We start from the raw sequence: 22,149 nt of genomic DNA on the forward strand, positions 1-22,149 counted from the left end.
CTAAGAGCATCCAGGCCTTTGACTGGAGAACAATAACATTACTTACCCTTCACTGGTTCTGACATAATGGAGGCTCTTGGGGAGAAATGCAATGCAATGGGGGATACTGTAAAAGCACATCAGCAAAGAAAGAGTCAGTTATAAAGGATTCAAATCCCCTACTTCAGTAAAAGAACCAATGGCATAGATCTGTGGATAAATACTAGATTAAATCTCCTGTAAATGCACTGCTTCATGTTGTATTCTATAAGCAAATATTAGTGCTACATTTCCATGTTATGTGTGATGCATAATCTGTAAGACGTTTTCTCTTTTAAGTATGAAGATTAGTTGGTCTGGTTGCTGTTTAGAGGTCTGTTGGTTATTTAAACTTTAACATGAGCTCACAAGTTGAACCTTACTCTGCAATATCACTAACAACAACCATGAGATAATGGGATATGACAGAGCTGTGGTTCCCCCAACCTGGGGGCCCAGATCCCCCATGGTCCCAGACTAAATCTAAGGGGTTAAGAGTATGAGAAAGAAAATATATGTTTCTGTTACGCAAACACATGATTTGCTTTTTACTTGTGAAATACTGGACATTTTAAACAGTAACAATTCTTCAAATAGGAGGGGAAAGTATTTGTTTAACTCACCTCCACATTAAGACCATGACCTATGATGTGAGGTAACAAGGAGACACTGCTTCAACTTAAGGGGTCTCAAAGCAAAAGGTCAGGAACCACTGATATAGAGTATAAGTGTTTCCATCTATAAAAGGAAGTGGGAGAAAAGCATGAACTCTTCATTAAATGTACATCATTAATTTCCACCTCTTAGTATTTGTAGTTAGTGGAGCTATAAAGCCACTACTGGACTCCTCTCAGAAAAATGGGGAAAGTTAACATTTCATCTCTGGAGTTTGTCCTGAAAATTGTATATTGTTGTTGAAATATTGAGCAAATAATTGAGTTACAACAAATCGTTGTCTTTGAAGAATTTATTAATAAAAGAGAATAAACAGAGAAGTACTACAACACATATACAGCTGGCCCAGAGACCTGCTGCCTGGGGCAGCTTCGGGCATCCGGCCCCGAGCAAAGGGATGCACAATCATTTACACAGTCTACGTTTCTATGTTTTGGGGAACAGAGATCCTCACCTAAACCCACATATGTGAACAGACTAATAAAGAGTATAATCAGAAGAAAAGGTATATATAGATATATACAATAATAGCAATAATAATAGTAATAATAAAAGCAACCATAAAAGATTAAATGTAAGAGGAAACAATTTTCTGCCATAACAGAGTTCAAATATGATCTGAGTTAATATCTGTGAAGATGGTGAGAGATTTTTAGGCAATTTGGGACCAATCCTTTCTCCAGCAGCAGAAAAAAAGGGGCGGAGGGAGTGATAATGTTATGAAGGTTCTCATAAAGCCCTATTGTACAGATATGAAGAGAGGGAAGGCTTCTCTCATCACTGGGGGGGAGGGGGGGGGGTCGTTGAGCATATACAGTCTATTGTTTTTGAGAGATTCACACATGTGTTTGAGGCTCTGGCAACATCTCCACCTACTGTTCAAGATCTTTTGGCATGTACTGTATTTGTGTCTCAATATTTTTTTTTTCTTCCTGTCTAGTGAAAACAATGTAATTTCAAATTAAGTGATTTTGAATTCGATTTTTTCTGATTAACTGAATAATGAAGTGCTATATTCTTCTACTTCTTAAACTAAAAAAAAAGAAATTAGCTGGTAAATGTATCGTCACAAAGCTGAAAACAGGGCTGTTGTTCTGAGCTCATGAAAAGTTACTTTTTAGAAATACATGGTACATAACAGTGACACTACACACGTGATGATCTTATAGAATATGATGCATTGCCATAGGTTAAACTGCCCAAAAGTTTATACTTGTACTGGAAGTGGATTATTGTCACAGTGTGGTATAAGTACTTTCACTTAAGTAAAGGATCTGAGTACTTCTTCTACCACTGACACATACATAAGCCAACAATGTCCACTGCATGTTGTCCTCACTCCCACCTTCTGCAAAGAGCTGTGCATTCCTTCTCACAACAAATACTGGGGCACCAGGGATTTGACGTGTGTGTGTGTGTGTGTGTGTGTGTGTGAGTGAGAGAGAGAGAGAAAGACTGGAGAGAGATGGATAGTTCAATCACCCTACATGAGCATCAGCCAAAACTGGAACAATGTGTTCCCTGTTCGATTTCTCCCCTACCTGCCCCCCATGGTTTGTCTCAACATGATCTGTTGTAACCAAAAGGGCAGAACAACAGACAAACGGGAGAGGGAGGATAAAAAAAAACAACCAGTCTGCTTTCAAGTTTTCAGATGCTTGTTTTAATGAGTTCTGAAATCCCCCAACAACAAAGACTTTAAGCACAGACAAAAGGAGGGGACATTGTTTATTGCACAAGTTTCATACAGAACCACATAGCCTACACACACAGTCATGTATACATTGATGTGCTATAACATTAACACGTTCTCCTGGCTATTTGGCAGTAGGGAACACAAACATTTGGTTTGGCCACAGAGAAAAATACAAAAACAAAATATGAACATTATTTCAGAAATAGATAAATATAATCCATCTGTAATACTTTAATAGTTATTACAGTATTAGATATAGATGATGACATAAATACAGATATAGATTATGACCGTTATGCCATCAGTGACAACACAAGGATGACGAGCAGTTCTTGTACTCATTTGTTATTATAAAAATAAAATGTGCCTGGACCACAGAGATCTCTTAAAGAGTTGCTTAAAGAGTTTAATAGGTTCATAATAGATTAGAACATTTCTCAAGTAGCATTTCGCAACAAGCACAACAGCAAAAGGCACATGAGTGAGAAGTAAAGACAAACCCTGAATGAAACATGGCACCGAAACAGAACTACACTGGAAATGGATTTCAAGAGATTGTGACTCCCAGACTTTTTGGTGGGTGACCTCTTTATAATAAAAGAAGCAGTGCCTACTTGCAACCCCTTATCACAGGGCACATTTTGTGTCTACAAATTGAGATTTCTTGAAACAATTAACATAAATGTGTTTTTTCTTCTTTCCGTCCCAATTAATTATCTCGTGACCCGTCAGCTTTATCTTGTGACCTGTTGGAGGGGTCCTGGACCCCAGGTTGGGGATCATTCATCAGTTGGAGTGAACATATGTAGATGGGAGAATCACAGAGACTGAAATCTGCTCCTAATGTAAACACAAGACAAATAGCCATCCAGTGGTAGGAACCCGGTATAAGGGTATGGCCTGATGAACAGTAATACTTCCACTGAAGGGGAAAAAGAGGTCTGAGGTTACTTTGTCAGTGTCATTGGGTCATTTAGACTCACAGTGAAATACAGCAATAAAACATCTGATTACAGGAAAGAACTTGACACAAGTGTCACAAGTAAACAGCAAATAGTCTCTCAACCATCTAGATATTCAACACATACATCTATAAAGTACAATATGAGTCATAATATTTGCTCAATATTAGGTACTTTTGCATGTTCTTATGCTGAACACACTTTCATAGAATAACAGGTTTTGCATTTGGCACAGAAATAAAATATCACACTTTACAGAGAAACTATAACGCTGAACTAAATTTGAATCTGCATTGTATAAAAAATAATTAGCATATTACAAATGTAAAATAATTCTCATAAAGGCTTAGTTTTGGAAGTTACTGTAGTTTGTGTGAATGTAAACTGCAACCAGCTGCAGTCTGAGAGCTGTGAATGACTATAAACCAGATAACTTTATGCAAACATTTTGTGTATAAGCAGTCGTCAACATGTTTAAAGGAATCATGTTGTTAAAATATTCAGGTTTTGTTTCACATTTTGAAACAGACATATTTCTAGGATCAAGCATCTTTTTTTCACAATTATTTGGCTATCTTTATAATCACATTTTGTGAAATTGACCCTTGGTCTTGTCAGGTGTCTTGATGCTGAGCTGCATACACTCTAGTTGTCCAGATGTGGGCGACACTGAGCAACATTTCAGGCTTTGATTGTTCTCTGCAGCTCCTGTCTGAGCTCTTTAGCTTCCTGGGTAGCATATGACACTGATCTAAGTTCAGCTCTCTCCGTCTCATCTCGTCTGCAGCTGGTTTTATGATACTGAAGAGGTCTGTGAAACTCAGATCTGTGTCTGATGCCTGGGAAGCAGGATGCCTCTCTATACATCCAGCAGCTCAATCCGTCTTCCAGGCAGTATTCAGGACCTTCACAACCTCCTCATAGATAATGAAAACTATGGCCACATCCAGACACACACGGCCGAGCCGAGGAACTGTCCCTTTATAGAAACTACAGATAGACACAAAGATGGTGGGGTAAATATAAAATATCAGAAAGGCACATTTTATGTTTAATGGTTTATGTCTAACTTTAAAATGTTGGAAATAAGGGTTCTCACTATAACATGTTATCCCCTGGATTTGTGTCCTTTGTAGATCCATAAATAACTCAAAAGTAAAAAAAGTTAATTGAAAGTATTCTTAAAAATCATCATTATACAGATTAAAGTAGAATAAAAAACTTTAGGCCAAATCATTAGGTTTCTGGAGGTAGTATTTATATATTTTGATAATGTAGACTGGGGTTGAACTAAAACATACAGGTGTTTCCCCATGTACTAGTAACAACATACCGAGTTCAGTTGAGGCTTGCTGTGATAACAGGGGATAAAAAAAATAAAAGCCTGCTGTGAGACTAACAATTTAATCCAAAACTAAACTAAAACAAAGTGGAGGTGTACTCACGCTGCCAATCCCTCATTTCTCAGAATCTTTAAGGCACAGTCCAGTGTGCTTTTATATTTGTGGGCTTCCAGACCCTTTGGAAAGACCAGAAAGGCATTGTTATTTCTAATCAATGTCAGTAGGTGGCAACAACTTGACAAGTTTTACTAAAACATAGAAACACCTGCGCTTTACAACGGCCACCATATTATGTACCTGCATCCTTGTCTTGATGACATCTAGTGGGGTGTTTCCAAAGACACTGGCTGCTCCAGCTATGGCTCCAAAGGTTCCAGTCACCAAGGGATTAATAGCTTTATTGGGGTTATCGCCTAGTACAAGGACATAACAGAGGAGTCAATAACAGTAAAGCCTTTAATTTTAGTCCTGTTACTGAACAACTGAACAGGGTATCTAGCTGGTAAGACCTCAGACAACAGATATGTCCCAACTCCATATGAACACTATACAGACAAATACATACAGCCTTATGCACACTGACCTTTGTACCAGTTCTTGAGATAGGTCATCACAAAGAATCGAATAGCTTGATTGGAGCCTTGTTTAAGAACTGTGGCAGTGAGACCCTGGTATGTCCCTTTTAATCCTGTTAAGGTATAATAAGTAGCCACATTTATTATGATCCTCTTACATTTAGTAAACAACATCATGACTGGATGCTTCACTTTTTTAATTAAGAGGATGTTTTCAGCTGCATTACCCTGGCTGACCAGTAGATGTCAGGTGAATGACATGCATTGAAGCTGGTCTTTACCTTCTGCCTTGATGATGTGTCTTACTCCATGGAAAAAGCCCTTGTATTTGGGGTTGGCTGAAGTCTGGTCATGAATGAATTTAACCTTGGGAGATTAAAACAAAAAAGGAACAAGTGATCATCACCCAAAATAGAAAATGTTGCTTTACTATTAAAGGGAAGGAAGCCACAAAATGGTGAAAACTGCACAAATGTTTAGTCGGGCCCTCTTTCAAGTAGACTTTCAAATGAGTTCACTAAATGCGCTATATCGAACTACTTTACTGAAAGTACAATTAGCTAAGAAGAGTGCTTCATATCACTGTGTTTTTGCAGCTGTTTTTTTTTACAGTTATCTCACAGCGCTTTTCATAAAAGAGCAGGTCTAGACCGTACTCTATGATGCTATTTACAGAAGCCCAACAGTTCCCACCAAGAGCAAGCACTAGGCGACAGAGGCAAGGAAAAACATCCTTTTAAGAGGCAGAAACCTCGAGCAGAACCATGGCTCAGGGTGGGCGGTCATCTGCCTCGACCGGTTGGGGGGGGGGGAGAGAGAGAGTGGAGAGAGAGAGAGTGTGTGTGAGAGTGAGAGAGAGAGAGAGAGAGAGAGAGAGAGAGAGAGAGAGAGAGTGAGAGAGAGAGAGAGAGAGAGAGAGAGCAGCCTACACATATACACACAGAGGTACAGACAGTGAAGGTGATGTTGCTATAGACTAAATGAAAAATGGTACAGATATTTATAGTAGTGTTAATGGTAACAGTCGTAATGTTAATGATTATAATAACATAATAAATAAATAATTTTGTTTAGGTGGTTATGAATGTCCTGATTTGTTTTAGTAAAACACAAATGTGACAGATGTTATATGTAAATAAGCAATGTGCTTATTTTGTGGATCAAATTTCATATATCTTCCTAGAGAATATGCTTATATACAAATATTACGCACCTTGTGTGCATGACACTGAAAAATCAAACAAATCAAATCAGAAACCTGACCACAGATCAGTCGGTAACATACTTTGACAGTTTCCATGGGACAGACCACCAAAACAGCCTCCATCACCCCGGCTCCAAGCCCACACAGCAGGCCTCTGGTGCTGTCCAGTCGACCGGACTCATCCTTTGCACGATTGCTGAGGAACTCGAACACCCCAAACCTGAGGAACAGAGTCAGCAGGGAATTAAGGGAGAAATTTGCACAGGAAAGGAAGACTGCTGCAAGACAAGTATTTAAAATTATTTTATTACTAAAAGTGGATGACCTTTAAACAGTACATGTCTGCAAAACAGGTCTGTGTGACATGTTAAGATAAGTACTATATGTATTCAACTACACAACTTGGTCAGAGAATCTAAATTTTTAACATGGCAGGCAGGAAGTTGCATGTTTGTTTGTTGTGGTTGTCCCTTTGCTTTTCACTCCTTTGAGGCCAAAAAATTAAGCCATTCTGCAATCTGATTAATGCAGTTTGAATCACCCAAGATCCTCTTCCAGTAAAAGGCTAAAGTAAAAAATAAATAGATGACAATACCGCAGTCAAAGATAATGAGATTCCTTGTATTAAGACATTACCACCACAACTATAGCTTAAGAACAAAGGCCACAGATAGAAAGATAATTATGGTGCTCCTCATCAGCAGAAATCAGATACTAGAGGAGGACGTTTCAACTCCGTTAATCACGGAGTACAAATAAAAGCAAGACGAACTACTGAAAGTGCAGAATGTGCTTAAAATTTTTACTTTATTGTCCTGCCAGCATCCTCATTAAAGATGCACCAATAAAACTGTAGTGTCTCAGTAACCAACGAGTGACCAGCAACAGCTGCAATAGAAGTGTGGTTTGCGTATCTCTGCCATCAGAAAATGTTGTGCCAGCGAGTCCTTTACAAGAAAGGTTATTTATAGATGGAATTGAATTGTGGTGACGGCAGGATGCTGCCCGGTACATTCAGAAAATGGGCGGGGGAGGACAGACACTTGGTCTTGATGAATGCTTTGTTTTCCTCTCAGTCTGCTTGAACCATTTACCTGCCGTCGTCATGGGTCTAATAGAATTCATCTCTTATACTAGACAATTGCGATTGTAGTTTTTTCCATCTGCCTTTCTATCACTGACGATTTTCCGCAGCTCATTAACCTTCCACATCTTTTCTCTGTCTCACTCCTCACAAAGATTTAGTTTGAGTTCCACACAATTAACCGCCTCCCACTTTCAAGCGGGAACAAACACATAAAAATAAATCCATGTGTCTCTCTTTATGCACACCACTTGCTGACTACAAACAGGTTTTTAGCTTTGGAGAAAATAAAAACTGTACTTCCCTAAAGCTTGCTTCGACTGCACGGAGATGGCAGTGCACTTAATAACTAACCTTGTGAAACAAATGCTATTCATTAAAAGCTGCTGGAGAGAAAAATGCCATTGTCCGGCCTGTTCCTGTGCCAATTTACTCTCTAACCCCCCTATCCATTTAACAAGTAGACTAAACCTTACAGCTGGAATAAGACACATCAGGTTTTGGCCGACATCCACAGTCGGAGATGAGTCAGTCCGGACAGCAGAGTGCTGCCCAATCTTCATTAGTGGGACTTTCTACAAGGTCATTTCTGCTGATGAGAAGAGGAGTTGAAGAAGAAGAAGACAGAAGAGTCAACGGGAGAGGAAATACAAAAGAAAGAAAGAAAGAAAGCTGGGTAGACAAGGGAGTGGGATGTAAATATGGATGAGGGGCTAAGGTGAGGAAAAGGTCAAAGGCTCTCCTGTCTGTCCCTCTCTCACCTCCCTGACAACCCCTCAGTAGACTGTGTGGCGCATGATGGTGCACAGGCAATCAGTTAATGGGACTGAGGAATAAGAAGGGCAGTGAGGCAAAGGAGTGATAGGAAGGGGGAGGAAAAGAAAAGAATGGATTGAACAAATGATTAGCGGTGGTCAATGGAAAAGTGCCAAGCTATTCTCCATAAATCATTACATTTACACATTTAGCTAATCCCTTTACTCCAAAGCGACTTACAATTGCTATATATGTCAGAGGTCGCACACATCTGGAGCAACTAGAGGTTAAGTGTCTTGCTCAGGGACACATTGGTGGATGTGTCACAGAGGGGAATTGAACCCAGGTCTCTCGCACCAAAGGCATATGTCTTATCCACTGCTCCAACACTAATCAATCTAACTGTTCCCATTTCAACAGCTTTGTCTCTCCTCGGTGATGGTGATTAACAATATGGGAAAACAGAAATAAACATATTTCTGCTACGTAAAATGTTGTTTGCCTGTGATCTTTGCTTGTTCTTGTAAATTACTGAATAGTTTCACCTCTAGTATTCAAATAAGACAAAGAAAAATAATCCACATTGTCTGAACAGCACATACCCAAAGACATATGAAAACTCTACAGACGTGTCATGAGCAGATAGAGCTTCCTTTTAAGGGGTCTCAAGCTAAAAAGGGCTAAAAAATGAACAGAATCAAAATGTCTATAACTTGCACACATTTTAAATATACATTGTGTTCTGAAGACAACAGCAGAAAGAGAACATGGCCTAAAACCTCTGTCCTCTCCATGCCATATTTCCTCAGAGAAAACTCACAGAAACAAAACCATTCAAACTCCCTCTGGAAAGGATGCTGACTGACACACTTATATGTGTACACACAAACACTGTACATAAACATACACACATCCATTGACAGAGACACAAGCCTCCCTCTCTGTGCTCCTATTGAGACCATGCCCTGAGTTTGAGTGGCATCTTTGCCTCGCCTGGCTGGGCCTGTCTCTCCATCGTACAGACAGGCTCTACCCTCCAGCATCACACACACACACACACACACACACACACACACACACACACACACACACACACACAGAGAGAGAGAGAGTGAAAGAGGAGGGAAGGAATGAAAGAATGAAACTGTGACAGTAAAAGCGTCTTAGTTTTATGCAGCGCGTATGTGTACGTGTGTGCGCACATGCACTGTAATGTCTGGAGATAAATGTCACTGCTGTGAAAGAATAAGGTAATTATACTGAAGGCTAGTGTGGCATTTATGGCTTGCATTGTGGGTAATAGACTAGAATAATTGGAATGTGTGAGTTAGTGGTTTCAGGTAGAAGATCACGTCTCAACTAAAAGTGTTTTATCCATTTTATCCAGCCTTTGCTGCACACACACTCTACCTTTTGTATTTACATCAGATTACATTTTTCTTAGAAAATTTAAAGTGACAAAAATTTAAAGCAACAAAATAGACTTTAAGAAATGACAATTTTACCACAATATATAGACAGTCTAATTGAGAAGTGAGCGTCAGCTCTGCTGTTACTATTTATTTTAAAAGGTCAAACATCATGGATTAATGACAACTTTTACCTGTGCTAGAGTAAATGTATTAGTCTTCATATACTTAATAATAAGTATATTTCAGAATTGTACTTACCTGACTGCAGATTTGGGTATGGATCCATACAGTAATGAGCTCAGTCCTCTGTACAGTCCTTTGACACCGTGACCCTGTACCGTCTGTTTCACACAGTCACCTGGAGGAAGACACAGACACACAAACGTATATTACAGAATTGACTGCACAGTCCTTTCACATTCAGTGAATTACAAAAACAATACTCACTTTGGACAATTTCTTCTGTAGAAATATGTTTTTGTGATTTGAGTAAACTAACCCTTTTGATAATAACTCAGCCACCATAGTAGCAACTAGGGCTTGACCCGAATATTCGACTATTCCTTCATTGGGTAGGGACTCAATTCTCAATTTTGTCATTCGAATATTCAGGGAGTTGACATGAACCTGAACATCACACCACAGTTCACCTCGAAGAGAAGACAAAATGCCGCAGTCTTCAGCTGTGTGGGAGCCCTTTCAGTTCAGTGAGGACAAGACAAAGGCAGTGTGCCAAGTATGCAATTTAAAACTGGCATTCATTTATTTATTTGCCCTGTGTCATTCAGAATTGAATGACCCTTAAAGAAAAAACATATAAACCAGAACAATTTGTCTTTCACTTTTGGTTCATCAACATCACAAAAGGGAGAATACTAATTTCCCGAAACTTGGTGTTTTTCTTAACTTACTCTTGGAGACCAGTAATCCGTGTTCTGCTATCCAGCCAAATGCACAACTGAGCTGAAAAAGCAACAGCTGTCTTGAGCGCTCATTAGCATGGTCTGCGTTCCTCAGAGCTCTAGCCAACATTAACACATCCTGGGTGTGTGTGTGTGTACGCTGGTATGCGTGGATGGGGAGTGTGCATGTGTGCAGTGGTCTGTTCTAAGTCATAAAAACAAGCACAGTGACAGCCTGCCAGATTTCCTAATGTACCTGGGGATGATGGGTAATTAGATAATGAGCTCCTGAGAGAGGCAGAGAGATAGAATGACGAACAGAATATAGAGACAGACAGAGGAATACATGTATGTATTTTGTCTTCAATTGTCTTGTTGTTTTATTGTGATTTTACTGTGTCTATTCATGTTTTTAATGCTGTCTCACTGAAAAAAAGTTCCTCTTGTTGGAAAAAAAAATAAAAATCTGAACTGAACTTCTTTCAGCAAAAACAGAGCTTTTTGGTTTCTCCTCGACTTATGCCGATTTTTGTTCAGACAACACTACTACAAGTTAGATTTTATTAAATTTAAAGAAGAACAATCAACTGAAAAGGATATTGTTTTATATCATTGCTGGGTGTTTGAACTGGCAAATATTTGATATTAAATTAGGTTAAGGTCCACTGTTTTTCTCACATTTTCTCACACACATGATACTCACCTATTCCTCTGTATTTGGGTGGATTGGCCTTCTCATCCAGTTGCAGCTGAGTCTTGACATACTCGGTGGGGAAGGTGATGCAGATCTCTATGCCCCCTGCAATTCCACCTGAAAAACACAAGCAAAGGCATAAATTAACCTGGAACTGATCAAAAAGGAAATGTTTAAGGAAAATTAAACATTTTCTTTCTGGTCAGGCAGCTTTGTTAACATTCTGCATACCATGTCTGCCTTGCTGCAGCCTAACCAAAGCCTGATTCAGTGCCCAGTCGCCCTTATGAAGTGCAAGGAGGTGCCATTACATCATGGATCATTACAATGACACCACAAATGGCTTTCTCTCCATAAACATTAAAAGCACTGCTGCCAAGGAAGGAAGAGTAACAAGCCGCACAAAGATAAATCAACGTTTCTGCTATGGTTAAACTACACAGCGACTGTGCTGTATGAGAGGAATGAACAGAAATTCAACACAAGAGAAAGTTGAATTTAGCTGCCTCTCAAATATTCTGTACCATATCTTTAGTGTATGATTGCAGAGAAGAAAATAAACAGAAAGAAAGAAATTAAATGAACAAATGAACTTGTGAGTGACTACTAGAGGGTTCAGCCTGAAACTCGCCACAGTTGATGAGTTCAGTAGATGAGGACAAGTGTCCAAAAGCGAGGCTAATGCACAACACGGATGAGTCACGAGGGAAGGAGGGGAGGATGGAGAGAGGGCTGACATTAATTAAATTATCCGCTCAGCCTGCAGGGAGGGGATCCATTACCCAGGCCAAGACCCTCCATTAAGTCAATGACACAGACACGCACAGTTACACTGTGCAAGGGAGAAACACACACATCACAGAGTTACACAGAACCATGCCCCCACCCCAAATAAAATAAATTCACAAACTAAAATACTTCATCCGGTTAATTATGAGAAGCATTTTACTGTACAGTATTTGTGCCAAGTTAGGAAACAGAGACCACAATAAACCAACGAATGGGAAGCAAAACACGTAAATGTCTGTCTTTCGCATGAAATGTCAAATGGGTTTAAACAGGAAGTGGTTGTGTTTGTCTGTTTCTGGGAATTACCAGTTGTGATCAGATGTTAATATGTAATATGTAAGATTTACTGAAAAAAAACTTTTACCTTGGATGCTCAGAAGCCTATCTTCACAACCTAGAATGTTAAACTGTCCATCTTAAATATATTTTAAGTATTATTATAGTATCCTTCAAATTGTTCACATTTTTGTATGTAGAAAAATTAGACAATCCAGTTGAAGATTGGTGCAGTCTATGTTTGCACTTTGTTCCCACTCTCTCAGTGTTTGATCTGTGGGGTGTTTACTGTGTCCAAAGTCAGAAATGTTCAAATCCCACACTTTAAGAGCTTTAACCAAGGGATTTATTAGATTATTGAGTCCTAAAGTCTTATTTTCTTAACACAAGAATGAGATTTTTCCACCTGATTCCATTATAAGTCTTGAAGGTTGAATCTCCGCTAACCCTAACTCTGTTCTTTCACTTATAAACATGCTTACTTGTCATTTAGCTCTGCAGTTTGGCACGCCTCACATGTCACTGCTGCCAAACGACCTTTATCACTGTGTCACCTACAAGCAGAGCCTCCACTAAAGAAAAACATATATTTAACCTGGAAATACATTTCAGGACTATGAGCAGTTGACATTGCAGAGCAAACTAAATACCCAAAAAAGCCTCTGAATCATCTCTTTATCTACATCTCCTTTTATTTGAGTGGGCCTGATTTAATAAAGTAAATCAATAAGGGAAAATAGCTTTTACTTAAGGCTGCACAATTATCTAATGTACCCATTTATCTCTCCATATAATTATATTGGGAACACATTTTGACATGTAAATCAATGATATGTTAAAATTTACACCAAAATGTGTCACAGCATAATTTTTTAAATACCTGAGAATGTATTTTTCTGGACAACTGTAGTATTGTATTTTATTTTGGTCAGCCAAACATTATACAGCAATTTATTTTATTCAATATGATGAACATGATTTTGTAGCTTATGAGTCGAGTATTTCAGTCAATATCAGCACGTCATTGAGATAAAGCTGTGATGACTGACACAATAATTAAGTGTTTATCATTGTCATTGATTCACCTGATCAGCACATTTCATAAAAACTGTGAGCATGACTAAGCTGAATCATAACATTCATGTGATCTCTCTCTCACACACACACACAGAAACTTTAATCACCAGGCCAGTGAGCTGTAATTCTTCTAATCCTGGTGGAGTGGTAAGTAAATGTTAGCCAGCTGAGACAGAAATTGCATGAGCTTTACCATGCTCCATTCCAGCCGTCCTGACTTGGGATCAGTGGGTCAGTGTGTCTTGGGAAAGAAGAAACCGTAAAGCTCATTCATCGGTTTTCTGCCAAGACAGTACTGCATGAGAAAACCAACCAGCAACGACCCAGCAACAGATACATGATCAATCCTCATCAGACACACAGTGCCTATGGAGGAGAAGTCATTTTAGTAGACTAGTTCCAGACCATTTCGCAGCCTACATCCAAAACACACACACTTATAGGTGACACCCTTAATGACTCCTGTGTAGCTGCCAAACATGGATTACATGAGCAAAATGGCCATTAATCTTGATCTTCACAGGCTCGCTCTCCTCTCCTGTTGTTAATTTTTCTCTCAGCGGCACCTTGCTTCCTCTCTCCTCATGCCCAGGCTGCTTATCTCCACAGTGTCATAAAATCAATGCATCCACATAGATCTCTGACACTTACTATAACGCAAAAAGAAATGGAAATGGAGTGATATTCAGAAACCAGAGGTGGTGAAAAACAGGTAGTACCTGATACAAATCTGCTTCTATGACTCTTAGAGAATTGAAACTTAAAAGCCACGCAGCCGTTTAAATAAATTAAACATGGACTTCATATACTGATAAACTGAAACACCTTGCTCAGACAAGGTCAATTATTAATTTAATCAACACCATTCAGACTTCACAGCTTGGCCCCAGCTCATTTCTGCCAAACGACTTATATAGTGGCCAAAGGCATGTTGACCTGCAATAATCACACCTATATGCGAATTTTGAACAGATCATTCCAGAACCAAAGGCACTGAAATGCTGCTATACCAGCCTCTCTCTTCTGGAAAGGCTTTCCACAGATGTTGAACCTGGATTTATTCCCATTCAGACACAAGAATGTTAGTGAAGTCAGCCACTGATGCTGGGTGATAAGGCCTGGCTCACAGTCAGCAAATTCATCGCAAAGCTGTTTGATGGTGCTGAGGTTTGGGATCCAATCAATACTTCCATACCAAACTTGGAAAATCATTGCGTTCATGGACCTGGCTTTGTGCACGGGGGCATTGTTACGGTCACACATTACCTGCTGGTGGCGCTAGATGAAAGCTGGCGATCACCAAAGTTATTAGGATTTATCCTTTGGGCACTATGGATATTTTTTATCAATTTTCTTGGCAATCCATCCAATAATTGTCGAGAAATTTCCCACAAAAAAAGGCTTCTACTGGTGGCACTAGTGGAAAAGTCAATGATCACCAAAGTGAGCAGGACCATCCTCTGGGGACCATGAATGCCTGTAGGTTTCACTGCAATCATCTTCAAATAGCTTCTCAACTGTCAAATCTTCACAAATGAGAAGCTGAAAGTATAGTGTAAACATTACTTAAACAATGAATCCATTACCAAAGTAGTTGTTGATTGACGTGATCAGTTAATCAAGTAAACATTTCAGCTCCGCATACTTTTTAAAACACATTCTGTATGTGTGCTCATTCATAGAAATATTCATGAATGCAAGATGCAAACACAAATTCAGAGACACTTTTTTTGCAGTACTGAGAGGAAGCCAGGTGAGCAGGCAGGCAGGCAGCCAGCTGTCAGGGAGGAAGTCTCTGAAATCCTGTACTGCCTGCTTCTGTGACTCTAATGAGCCTCTGAAACATCTGGAGCACTAAGAAACTTCCTTTAACTTAGGAAGTAGTGACAGTCTGTCGTGGTCTTTGAGTGTGGCAGGTTCTAAACATATTAGAAGCCCCAATTTTTACTTCAAAAAAAAAATTTATCCTGATGCCTTGTTGAATGGCTGTGGATGTTTTGTTACAGCACTGATGCAGTGAAACCTAAAGCTAAGAGTCATCCGGCGTTCAATTCAGACAGTAAAACTCACCCAAGTCAACAATGTGTATCTACATGTGTTTGTACTTGCGTGTATGTGAATCTGCCAGCAAATTAATAAGCAGTTTTGCAGCAGAATCTATCTATTATTCACCAGATGTTCTTTATTTGGATTATTAGATTTTCACTTTAAATTCTCTGCGGTCTGAGGAAAAAGATGCTATCATGTCCGTATCTCCAGTCCAAACAGAACATAGCCAGAGGACTGATGTACTTCAAACATGAGGTGTCCTATTAATAGAACCGTAATATTTCTGTTTATGTTCAAGCAAAACATGAAAAGAATTATTCATCTGACGTCTGGCCTTTTAGGCTTCCGCTGTCCTGAACAACACTCCCTAATGCTACGCTGATGCTTAATTACAGGAGGGATGTTGATTAATTTTACATGGCAAGTTTTTTAACTACTTCCAACCCTGCAGCATGCAGATTGTACACTGCTTTACATTACAACTACGCACACATGTACAGCTGTGGACAGGGCTGCCAGGCTCTTTAAAGTTGATTGACAAAGCGAGTGGGCTTTACATTACTTACATAATTTTTGATTACCTACCTTAATTGACGACCCATCAGCCATTGGTTAACGTTACTACTACAGCATCAAAGTCAACTTGCAAAGGTTTGAAATGAGCTTGTAATCCTCAGAGTGTTTATTCAGTCTGCTTTCTGATTGTGCTCAAGTTACACTATAACATGCTCATGCAGTTATCAGCATTTGAAAAGTCTTCTTTGTTTGGTACATTCAAGGAAGCTCTGACATCTAAGATTCAAGCATTAAATGCCATCAAGGATTTTTGTGTAAACTATACTGTCAAAGTTTCAAACACCCTAAACAAATATTAGATAAACATAAAAGTGGCTAGAATCAATATTTTTATATCAATAGTGCATCACATAACTATATGTATGTGAAAGGGGTCACTCATAGAAGACCGATAAAAGTTAGCGACTAGTTGTGAACATAGTGGAACATTTAGCAGCAACAGAGACAGATGTTTCCCTCAGAACTACATAGCCCCATCGCTCATTGTAACAAGCCAATTAATCGAGGCCTTATTGTTGAGCAACCATCTGTCTGAGACGTCAAAGTGTTTATGAACCCAACAAGGTAATTACTTGGAAATGAATTACCCTGCTTTGATCATTTAACTGACAAAAATTTACAGCAACTAGATGTTAACTATGATCAATATACTCAAACAAGTTTTAAGTCTCTACAAGTTAATATCTTAACATTAGAGAAAGTAATTAAAACCAGTGGCTGAAATCAATCTAAAAACTTCAAGAAAATAGTGAACAAAATGCTCAGTATGTGCGATTTGTAATTACTGTAATGGATCTCCTAGACATTCCCAAATGCAATTGGAAAAATAGACTGAAAATGTAATATTTAGCTGACATATAAGCCTACTGTATTTTAATTTGCAGCACTAATTTCTACGCTGCTACATGTTGTGTCCATGGCTGCATTATACCAACATCTAGCATCTAGCTGACAGGCTGTTACAGGGGGGCTGGTTGGGGGTGGACAGTGGAACGAACTGTGATTTATTATCTTGCCTCCCGGTAGTTTGGGTCTGCGAGCCAGAACAGCAGAGGGGAGGTGACTGCGTGCGTCACCTGTGACGTGAGGAAACGGGGAGTAAGCGCACAGTTTGACGAGCCCTTTGAGCCTGAGAGGAGACAACCACTCAGAAAACCTAACTGGCTGCCCTGAGGCTGAAGAGAGGAAGAGAGACGGAGGAGAGGCAAAGAAGGAAAGGAGAGCAGGAAAAGTGACAGAAAAACTACGTGTGTCTCAGTGGAAAGTCCAATCTATCATGGAATCAAGATTGAATTTTGTGGTGTTAAATCCGCCACTCTGCTTTTCAGACTCTGCTCAGAAGGCTCATACATGAAAGCCACAAAAAAATGTATGAATGCACAGCAGCCAGCAAAACAGGACCAGAGACCCATTTAGACTGCTCTCTCTGCTTCAGGCCTTTTACAGATAAAACTCTGCCTCTTTCCGTGTCTTAACTTCAGTCATGTGCACCCTTCCTCCCCAACCACTGTCTATGTGAGCTCTCTAATCCATTAAGCTTTGACCTTCTACTTCTTGCTTTGTCTACTTAGAGCCTTCGGGCATGTACATGAGGCTCGCTCTCTCCACACAGACATACTGCTAACCATAACAGATAAATCTAAAACAGCATTAGCATGTCACACTGGGAGGTGTCAATTGGATTTATGAACTGCCATAGCTGAGTGAGAAGAATTTGTATCCTGATGCTGTAAAGCATCAGTTATGGTTTGTGATGGACGATATCTCAGGTCAGACTCAAAGTGACAGTTTATCTACCGCTGAGTCATCCCAGTGATGCTCTGAACATGTACTTTCATCAAACTACACATGCTGGCAAAAAAATCCTTTGAATCTATACATTGAATTGATCAATTGTTTCTTGACAGTGAGGCCGGGAGGAGTCGGGGGGGGGGGGGGGGGGGGGCAGAGTTAAGACAGAGAGAGTGCTGCTGTTGCAAAACAGGACAGACAAGCTTGAGATGAGCTAAACGACACAGCTAGGGGAAGAGGGAGTAACACTGGGCCATATCCAGTCACTCAGGCTGCACAGGGCTGATGGGGGATGGGGAAGGTCTCACCACGGCAACATTTCCATTTCTCAGTGGCTGACAGGACGACGCGAGTCTAGAGGAGATTTTTCCTCCTCTTCTCACTCCTCTTACCACAAAATCATTAACTCTACACGTTTTTAAATGTCATAATGCTATTTGAATTGTTTTGATATACCATTTTGTTAGTCGTGGTAGTGAATATCAGTTCTTAGTGGATAACAAGCTCCAAAGTACAGGAAAAGTACCTTAACATAAATGGTATATGTTGCTTGCTATGTTGGCAGTGTAAATTTATCCATCCATCCATCATCAACCGCTTATCCTGCATACAGGGTCGTGGGGGGGGCTGGAGCCAATCCCAGCTGACTTCGGGCGCAAGGCGGGGTACACCCTGGACAGGTCGCCAGTCCATCGCAGGGCCACACATAGACGAACAACCACTCACGCTCACACCTAAGGACAATTTAGGGTAACCAATCAACCTAGCCTGCATGTTTTTGGACGGTGGGAGGAAGCCGGAGCACCCGGAGAGAACCCACGCAGACACGGGGAGAACATGCAAAATCCACACAGAAAGGCCGGGGTTTGAACCCACGACCTTCTTGCTGTGAGGCGACAGTGCTAACCACAGCAACCACAAGATTTGCTGGTTTCAGCTTCTCAAATGTGACAATTTAATGCTTTTCATTATAAATATGATAGTAAAATAAATATTTCTAAATATTTTAAACTGTTGGCCAGGTAAAACAATCAATTTGAAGATGTTACCTTGGGCAGTGGAAGGTTACCATGAGCATTTTCACTGCTTTCTGACATTTTCCAGCCATAATAATTCATCGATTGATCAAATTTTAAACTTTTAATCCTCAATCAAAAGGAATTCATTAAAAAAAAAAAAGGTTAAATATTCAGCATGTAACCGTTGCCAGAGAACAAGGCTTAAATCTACTGAGTGCTGCCAAATACCAGCATGTAGCCTTAATACAGGAGCAGCTCTGAGAGGCTCTTCATCAACTGGAGCTGCAGCTCCCTGATCAGCAACCCCAGGGGGTCGAGGGGTCGAGGGGTTCAGGGTTGTGTGTGTGTGTGTGTGTGTGTGTGTGGGGGGGGGGGGGGGGGGGGGGGGGGAGTTTCTGAACCTCTGTGGGAATAAACCGATCACAGAAATGGCTAAAACAAGCCTGACTGAAGAAGTGCTGAACCTATAAGTCAATTTATTGATATATATTAAAATGTTCAAGATTGATTAACAATTTTAATCATTTGTCAAGGAAAATATAAAACCTATGCTGGTCACAGCTTCAGTGCAATTCCTTCCATTGCGGGAATAAATTTAGCACCTGCCACCTGCCAGATAGAAGGTAAATGTTGGTCGTGGCAGGTAACAATTTCAGGTCAGCTGCCACCATGGCAGAGAGGTTTGTCGTATAATAAATGTTGTCATTAATGTCATTAATAAATGTTTTTTTAAAAGCAATTCTTAAATTAAGAATAATATTCAGGTATTAAGGTCATGTGATATATTCCATATTCCTAATGTCAGGTACCACTGACACAGTGTTTACAATTCTATAGTGTTCTACATAGATTTACCGTCATAGTCGTACTGGCCATCATGGCTGGTAGAAATGACCTTCGGTGACCTGCCACAGTGGCAGGTGAGTTAAAAATCTTAATTTCAGGCCTTTCTTTCATTCCTCCGTTTCTGATCAATATAATAAATAATTTTGTAGGCTTTTGGTTGCTAATCAAACTAAAACAATTTATATGTTTGACATTTCATGGACTACATGGTTAATCCATTATTCCAAATCTAATCAATAGATCAACAGTTAAAAAAAAAAAAAAAAAAAAAACAGCAGAGAATAAAGTACTATATTTTCTTGTAGCTTCAGTCACAGTATAAAAGACCAAAACTGACAGAACATCATTTAAATCTGAGAACCACAAGGTCCATTTAGAAGCTGTTCAGGGAGTTTTCAATCTTATCACATGATCTTCATCAGGAGATGGATTCCCGCCCAGTTCTGGACAAGTGCTCAGAAAAACCTTCTTGACCAACATGACCACTGAGCAAAAACAATCTGCTAAAGATCAGGAGATATGATCAACCAGTAAAAGGTGTATCTTATGTTGCATTCTCTCAGTCATCTGATTTACTTCTGATCACCACATAACTGAGACATGTTTTGAATGGCTCAAGTGTATTGAGTGTCCTCTACACTGCTGCATGCAGCAGTCTGCTGGAACAGCATTATGTAAAGTGCACTAGAGGTGATCTGTAGATTAGAAGGATAAAATCACATCAGTGCACCAGGTAAGATGTGACTGTGACAGGACAAGACAGGAAGAAAATTGCGGTCTTCTTCGGCACTGAGCTCTCCAGACAATTTCTCTTTTACAACTGGGGTCAGCACGGTTTGACTGCAAGTGGCAAAAGTCGGTGGAAAATGTAGTGACTCGTTCGTTGTCCATCTTAACATATTGCAGCTCACACACACTCTTTGAAGCTCAACTAACTTCAACCTTTTAACTCCCAAAGCATAAAGTGAAACGTCATTCAGCAGAGAAACGCCTCGTTTGTTATCGCTGCAACAAAATGCCCCCAAGATAAATTATTGTATGGCGTGGGAATCCTTTTTGCAGTCTACTTGGTAACATGCGTTATTTTTAGTTACTCATTTTACTTTTTTGACTACAGGCAGCTTTCTTTAACTTGTGTCGTTTTAACGATTTGCTGTTTAGTATTTATTTTAGTGTTACCGCACCAGAAACAAACTTACAGAGTGAACCTGACATGTCGCCGAATAATCAAATATTGTTTAACTGTGACTTCATTGTAACTCGGATAACCAGCAACATTTTATAGTCTACTACAACAAATTATAATAAACTTACCTGCCAGAATCGCCTTTCCCGGGTGAGTTAATTTCGCTTTCCCCGCTGGCGCCGCTGCCGCCAGACATCGCGGTCTGGGAATAGGGCTGATAAATGTGCCTTTATCCTGCATAATGACCAGAAAATACACAGTAAAATCTACAAGAGCTTGTAGTCTGATGATATTTACTTCCAAGTACGTAGCTTGCAAATTCTGCTCAAATAGGAGTGGAGCGCGCAACACATGGACGACTGCTGTGCGCTCTCCTGGAGGCGGGTGATCCCGGACGCGTTGAGAGACTCCAGCCGGTCTCTCTGTTGACAGTGGCCGGATACTGGGACTGTCAAGAAAGTTGGAGTGTTCAATGTCGGATATCTGTTATTTGTAACCACGGTAACGCTGTGTCACGACAGTAGTGCGTAAGAGAGCAAAGCAGACCGGAAGTAAGCAGGGGCGGACAAAGTGTTGTGTCCGTATCCTGCGGCCGCGTGGAACTTGGCAATTTATCCGTACAGCGAGTGAACTTAAACCACCACCGAACCTGTAGGTGGACAGGTGTCAGTGGTGACACTTAGTGCTTAAATGAGCTCAGGGTGAGAGGAGTCCGGCCAGCCACCCTTGTTCCACATCAAAAGGGCGGGGCGCAGCCTCTGTGTCTTTGCATGAATGCAGCTCAGCGAGGATAAATGAAGTCGGGTTCCCCTTTACGCGTCCCCCCAGCAGCGGCGGCGGCGGCAATAGGTCCAAACAGCCCAACCGCACCCTCTCCAAACAAAGAGGCTGCAGCTCCCACAGTCAGAAACCATCAATCAGGTTCGTAGGAGCTTGGTTACCAAAATGTCAGTCTGGGTCCTGCAAGGGGTGGAACTAAGGAAAAAGCCCTGGTATGTCCACAGCTGAAAACCCCCGCTCCATCAACAATAGAGGCGGAGCCCTTCAGAGAGCTTGTAAATCCTTCTCCTGATGTGATTGACTTTTTAAATAATGCACTAACACCACTGTGTGTAAACTTTATTCCTCTTTCTGTATGCATGACGTGTGCAGCTCAGGTTTTCTTTATCCTGCCTTGACAAATCCAAAGTTGGCACCACGGTGGGGAAGAGCTCAGTGT

General features: G+C 40.3%; 1 protein-coding gene across 1 annotated transcript; it reads right to left on the reverse strand.

Annotated features, from left to right (window-relative positions):
- Nucleotides 1-2,337: 2,337 nt before the first annotated feature.
- Nucleotides 2,338-21,918, reverse strand: si:dkey-178e17.1 (tricarboxylate transport protein B, mitochondrial). The gene is made up of 9 exons (XM_038702801.1): nucleotides 21,059-21,918; nucleotides 11,331-11,438; nucleotides 9,984-10,083; nucleotides 6,555-6,693; nucleotides 5,551-5,635; nucleotides 5,278-5,382; nucleotides 4,992-5,107; nucleotides 4,797-4,870; nucleotides 2,338-4,341 (listed from the first exon to the last, which is right to left on the reverse strand). The coding sequence occupies exons 1-9, from the start codon at nucleotides 21,168-21,170 to the stop codon at nucleotides 4,227-4,229; spliced, it is 954 nt and encodes a 317-aa protein (XP_038558729.1). The 5' UTR covers nucleotides 21,171-21,918; the 3' UTR covers nucleotides 2,338-4,226.
- Between the last annotated feature and the right edge of the window lie 231 nt (nucleotides 21,919-22,149).

Source organism: Micropterus salmoides, unplaced genomic scaffold (assembly GCF_014851395.1).
Source record: "Micropterus salmoides isolate LMB-PRFRI ecotype aquatic unplaced genomic scaffold, ASM1485139v1 Ms_hic_scaffold_7, whole genome shotgun sequence".
Lineage (NCBI taxonomy): Eukaryota > Metazoa > Chordata > Actinopteri > Centrarchiformes > Centrarchidae > Micropterus > Micropterus salmoides.

What these genes read in the sequence shown, in the direction of transcription:
- si:dkey-178e17.1 (XM_038702801.1), bottom strand. Translation starts at nt 21,170, where the DNA reads ATGCAGGATAAAGGCACATTTATCAGCCCTATTCCCAGACCGCGATGT. An exon ending in GTCCCATGGAAACTGTCAAA is followed by an intron (nt 5,636 to 6,554) that starts GTATGTTACCGA and finishes TAATCTCCCAAG; the next exon opens with GTTAAATTCATTCATGACCA. An exon ending in ACACATCATCAAGGCAGAAG is followed by an intron (nt 5,383 to 5,550) that starts GTAAAGACCAGC and finishes ATACCTTAACAG; the next exon opens with GATTAAAAGGGACATACCAG.